General features: G+C 47.9%; 1 protein-coding gene across 2 annotated transcripts in view; it reads left to right on the top strand.

Moving 5' to 3' along the window:
• Positions 1 to 2,865: 2,865 nt before the first annotated feature.
• Positions 2,866 to 6,010, top strand: part of FBXL17 (F-box and leucine rich repeat protein 17) — a 284,365-nt gene continuing 281,220 nt past the window's right edge. Inside the window, exon 1 of one of the 2 annotated variants that reach the window (XM_050328408.1) lies at positions 2,866 to 3,630. In XM_050328408.1, the coding sequence (XP_050184365.1) occupies positions 2,902 to 3,630 (729 nt within the window). In that variant the 5' untranslated portion in view covers positions 2,866 to 2,901. The remainder of the gene's footprint in view (positions 3,631 to 6,010) is intronic. The other variant, XM_050328407.1, reaches the window with a different exon arrangement.

Here is a 6,010-nt window from a genome sequence, read left to right as displayed (position 1 = left end):
GAAGGGAAAATAAACAGATTCCCATATTTATGGAAAGCAGAGTTGTTGTGGTTTAACCCTGGGTGGCAACTAAGCATCACAAACATAGCCATCTAGTCACTCTCTCCCACTCCCCCACCCCGATGGGAAAGGGAAGGAACAGAAGTGTAAAAGTGAGAAACAAACTCATGGGTTGAGGTAACAATAGTTTGATATTTTAAAAATAGTAATGGTTAATTGAAAAAAAAGGAGGAAAAATAATAAAAAACAAGAGAGAATTAAAACTCAAGGAAGTGATGCAAAGGAAAAAAAAAAACCAACAGCTGGGGTTGAACCATGACAGTTGTTTTTGGCACCCAATGTAGGGCATGAAGAGTTGAGATAACAACAGATTTGACTGGAATGTACTAGATAAAGTGCATAGCTGCTATTGCTGTTTAACTAATAATTGCCAGGCTCCTGTGCTTGCCACTAGGCTTGCTGTCTTTTAGAGTCTTAGTGCTCATTAATGGCTGCCTTTTGTTTTCACTGCTCCCTGCACTGCTCATCCCCTCACTGTGTTGTGCCTGGGAACACTTTGGTGACAGCCACAGTGAAGCCCTGAGCTGGCGGGTAGCCATCATATTGCTGCTGCTCCTGTTATGCTGTTCTGGACAGGCTGGAACTTGAGTTGAAGGAACCTGCAGATGAGTTCATAGTTGTGCAGAGATTCACCTACAGCCCATGGAGGACTCCACACTGGAGCAACTGGATGCCAAAGGCAGATGTGACCCCATCAGAAGCCTGTTCTGGAACAGACTTTTAGCAGGACCTGTGGACTTGTAGAAGACACCCACTCTGGAGGAGTTCATGAAGCACTGCAGCCTGTGTGGGAAGCATCCGCATCGCAGAAGTTCAAGGAGGCCAGCATTTATTCTGAATGCTGTTTGTTTTGAATGTTTGCCCTTACTGAAATAAATTTTTGCAATCTGAAGGAGTGTATGAGTTGACACAGGCAGGCAGCTGGGAATATCACAACCCCATGGCTAAGCCCCGTCCCACACTTTGCTGACCGGGGGGACGCCTGAAGCAACACCTGGGCTACACAAGTGGACAGCAGGCACTGGTAAACTTAGCTTGTGTAAGAGGATCATTGCTCACACAGTCTCATCAAGGGCTACTTCCTGCTGCAACGTTACTAGATCCTCCTCAACCGTCTTCCGCTTTTCAACCCATCCTCCCAACAGGGAGGAAAAGACCTTCCCAAAATTTGCTGCGGTTTATAATGATGGACCTCATTCCAGTTATAAATCCAGATAAAATATTCTATTGCTCTTTTATCCAAAGTTATATTTAGTATTTTTCTCATAGGACACACATTTTTAATGAGTTGCTGAAGACTAATAAAAGAGGTAACAAACAAAAATAACAGTAGCATGGGTATTTTAATCTTAACATAACCACTCCCTAGGCAAAAGGCCAAAAGATGTGCTACATAATATCGTACATTTCTTCTCCTGCTTTGTTATTTAATATTATTATTTATATAATTTTATTTAATTTTGTTATTTAATATTATTAGTTATTTAATATTACTACTACACCATATATAAGCTGCCTTCTCCCTCCCCATACACCTTTTACTAAAGACAAAATTGCACATATACTTAAACCTATATATCTAAGCCAAGTTATGTCAATAGTTTAGAACGGAATGCTGAAACAAATTGGTTTTGCAAGGCATTGATCAGAGTCTTAATTAAATCACTGCAGCCCAGATTCTAAAGATTTACAGAGTCTGGGCAGCCACACTGAGGTTCAACACACTGTAGTTAGAGGTGAGCATCCTCAGGAGCAGGGCATATAGGGACAGAGGTCCTATACGAGCCCTGGTTCTGGCTGGACAATTAACTAAACCAGCAGAAACCAGATAATTGTCGTAGTGTGTTGGCAGGAAGATGGTGTTGACAGAAGAAAATTTGGAGGTCTGCTCTTGCTGGTCTCTAGGATTCTGTTGCTCTGCCATTGTCCTGCATATAATCCAACACCAGTGCGTTGTGTGTGTACATATGTACATATGTATACACACATATAGATCTAGACATACATGTGTATATACATATATATATATATAATATTATATATATATGACAAGGAGCTACTGGAAAGGGTCCAGTGGAGGCCACAGAGATGATGAGGGGTCTGGAGCATCTCCCTTATGAGAGGCGGCAGCTGGGCCTGTTTAGCTTAGAGAACACTGAGAGGGGGTCTCATTAATGCATATAAATAACCTCAAAGGTGGGTGCCAAGAGGATGGTGCCAGGCTTTTTCAGTGGCCCCCAGCAAGAGGACGAGTAGCAGCGGCCATAAACTAAAACACAAGAAGTTCCACCTCAACATGAAGAACTTCTTTACACTGGAGGTGGCAGAGCACTGCAATAGGCAGCCCAGGGAGGTCGCGGAATCTCCCTTTGTGGAGACATTCCAAACGCAATAGGACACGTTCCTGTGCCAGCTGTTCCCGGCGACCCTGCCTTGGCGACTTCCAGAGCTGCCTCCCAACCCTAACGATCCTGCGACAATCTACACGTAAATATTAGATGCGGATGTGCCGTATCCAGTCTGCCTTTACAAACACAGCAAGTGCATTTAAATGACGCCCGTACCCTCACAGAGGCATACCGCGGGTCCCCGCCCGCACCCCTCTCACGCCTCCCTCCCCGCCGCCACCGGCCCGAGGAGCACCGCCCACGCCTCGCCGGGGGAGGTCAGGGAGCGGCAGCGGAAGCTTTTCCCTCCTCCCTTCCTCCCTCCCTGCCGGCGTCCCGGAACCAGCCCCGCCGTCGCCGCCTCCTGCCCCGGCCCGCCGGCAGCATGTCAGCGCCCGGCGCCGCCTCCCGCAGGTGACACCCGCCCTTCCGCCGCCGCCGCCTGCCCTCCTATATGGGCCACCTGCTCTCGAAGGAGGCAAGGAGCCTGAGCCGGGACCGCCGCCGCCCGCGGGGGAAGGTGCCGCCGCGCAGCCGGAGCTGCTTCCTGCGCGGGCCCTGCATGCTCTGCTTCATCGTGCACGGCACCAGCCCGCCCGCCCCGGAGCAGCCGCTGCCCGCCGGGGACCCGCTGCTGCCGCCGCCCCCGCCCTACGTGTCTCTGACCGCCGCAGAGCAGCGCGTCGCCCGCCGCCTCCTCCGCCTGGCACCCGCCGCCTGGGACCCGCCGGGCCGCTGCCAGCGCCTCTTCCTCTCCGGCCTGCTGCCCTCGCCCGTGCGGGGCCTCCTGGGGCCACCCGGCGAGGCGTCCGCCGAGATGGTGTGCAAGCGCAAGGGGGCCGGGCTGTCCGCCTGCCCGCCCTGCAAACAGCCGCGCTGCGCCGCCGCCGAGCCCGAGCCCGGCGCCTGCCAGTGCCCGGCCGAGCCGCAGCTGCTCGCTCTGCCCGGCGCCGCAGGGGAGAGCGGCGGGGGCAGCGCCGGGCAGGGCGGCGGGGGACAGCCCACCTCGCCGCCGCCCCCCGCGCCCCTGGAGGACAAGGATCAGGGCACGGCGGAGGAGAAGGAGAGAGGCGGCAAGGCAGGCTGTGAGGAGCCTCTGGAGCACCCCGGCGACAGCTGCCGGGAGCCGCTGCCGCCGCCCGCCCCGGACATCAACCAGCTGCCGCCCTCCATCCTCCTCAAGGTGGGTCGGGGCGGGAGGGAGGACGGGCCAAGCCCCTCCCTGCGGGTTTGGGAAGGGGTGTCCCTGCCCCTAGGGTGTCCCTAGCGGGCTCAGGGTAGAGGTGAAGCCGCAGGCCCTGTCCAGAGGGGTCTCGGCGCCCAGCTTTGGGGGCTATATAGGGTTTTCTGTCTGTTTTTTGGTTTTGTGTCTAGTTTCCCCCGCCCTGTTCGTTTGTCATTGTAAACGGCGTCTGGAGCCCTCACCTGGAGGTGCAGACACATAGATCTGCTCCAGAAGCTGTCCCGTAGCTATTTTGACCGTAACAGTTCACTTCGTAATGCCCTTCACGGGTTGCCTTTTACTCAGGTCACGGGTAGAGGATTCTGCAAGGGGGTCTGGCACTACATAAACAAGTTTGCAATATTGATTGGGAAAAACTTTGTAGTACTGTGTGTTTTGAATCAGTTTCGGCTTTACTGGGTTCACAGTCAATCTGAGCCTTTGTAGCTCTCTTGAATTACATGCTTCCATAACATCTTAGGCTGTATATTCAGATAATGGCCTTCTTTCCTGTCCTTCTTTCCCGTCCCTTTTGCTGTCTTTAGGTTCCTTTAGTTCTGGACTCTTTCAAGAACGACTTGCCGTTTTTAAGCTCTTCTGTTGATCATTACGATGACTGCCTGCAGCTAAACATTAGCTAAAAAGACAAGTCAAGCTGGAACTGAATCCCTTGATGTTTTCCATAGGTTGATGCGAGTATGTCTTTAAATTTTGGGGAATAACGTTTCAGGATTATAGGAAATAAGGTTTCAGGATTACAGGAGTTTACTCCGCGGTCAGATGGCTAAATTTAAAGCAGGGCGTGATAATGCAGGAGTGTGAAACATATGACTCTTACTGTTCTTTGTATTTTGTTAGTTGTACATCCAAAGTAGAAAGTACTTCCTTAACTCTTTTGTTGTCAGACAATAGCACCGTGCTTATCTGTCTTGCACATAAAACTAATGCTGTGCGAGGTTTGGTTGTTTTGAGGGTTTTTTTTGTTGTGTTGTTTGATTTTGGATTTTTTTTTCTAACTGCACATGATTGTTACTAAGGGTATGTCATGTTTTATAGATGCACTATGCAAGTTAATTTTAGGCAAATACTTAAATACTTAAGACTTATGAGCTATCTTATATGAATTAATCTCTTCTGTTATTGCAGAATTGAAGGTTTGTCTTGTAGTTCTTTTAAAAAAGAATTCACCTGTTTGCCAGTGTTGTTGAAAGATAATTTTTTCTTTGATGTTCAATTGTTTTAGGCTTTGAAACGGGACTGACTTGTTTAGTATGACTTAAACAGTATTTGATAATGATACGACTACTTCTCTGTGGTTACTTTAGTAGTCAGATTCATTTTTTCAAAAATAGTGGTCTATAATCTACCATAAACCAGTGCTTTTAATAGTGAAAGATGCATGTCCATCTCGCCTGTGCACTAGTTTAAATGTTATTTCAACTCTTTTCTGTTTTATCTGTACTTTGAAAATTTGGTTAATTTTTTTATTTTTTTTTTACAAACCAAGTGTTTTTTAACCCCAGCTGACTGCTAAATACCAGGCAGACACTCACCACAGCCACACACCACCTCTCGTCTCCTTTCTTATTGGTGTGGAGGAGAACTGTGGGGGGGGAGAGTATACCTTGTGGGTTGAGATAAGAAGAGTTTAATAACTGAAACAAAATAAAATGTAGTATTACCGTTAACAATATTAGTATTTGGAAGGAAAAGGAAAAAGATAAAGAAATAACACTGAGAGGACCAGGTGCTACCCAAACATTTGCTTCGTACCAACTACAAAGCATTGTACCAGGTACTAAGAAGAACTCTATCCCTGCTGAAATCAGGACAGACATCTGCCTCCCCCAATGATTTTGTCTCTTTAGTTGCCCTGTATTACAGCTCCTTCTACAATGTTTTTGAAAAGGCAGGCTGTTAATTCCAGCATCTGGAGTCACTCTCCTCACCTGTTTGTTTTGTTTGTGGTTTTTTTTTGTCACCATCTCCTCCCCCCCCCCCCGTCCCGCCTTTGCCCTTCAATCCTTAGCTATAGTTATGGATTAAGTTGGTTGCTTTGGTTTTTTGAGGTGTCTGTCTATCTATATCTCTCTGTATATATCTGCTTCTTAACTATTCCAGTGTTCAGCTTTTTTTGGCAACTTCTGTAACATACTATTCTGCTATAGAACTTTCAATTTAAGATTTCTAACCAGGCATCTTGTTAAGTGGATTATGCAGGTGCCTGAAGGCCTTCATATGATGGATTTTGATACAGATAGGATTAGATTTAGGATATTCTTTCTCCAGAGGTGTCATTTGTTATGAGAGCATGGGAGACAAATATACCCAAAATCTTTAC

The sequence above is a fragment of the Myiozetetes cayanensis genome, unplaced genomic scaffold, assembly GCF_022539395.1.
Source record: "Myiozetetes cayanensis isolate MyiCay16 unplaced genomic scaffold, myiCay2020 scf4, whole genome shotgun sequence".
In the NCBI taxonomy this organism is placed as follows: Eukaryota; Metazoa; Chordata; class Aves; order Passeriformes; family Tyrannidae; genus Myiozetetes; species Myiozetetes cayanensis.
The sequence above is the reverse complement of the archived record's forward strand: the minus strand, read 5'-3'. Positions and strand labels throughout refer to the sequence as shown.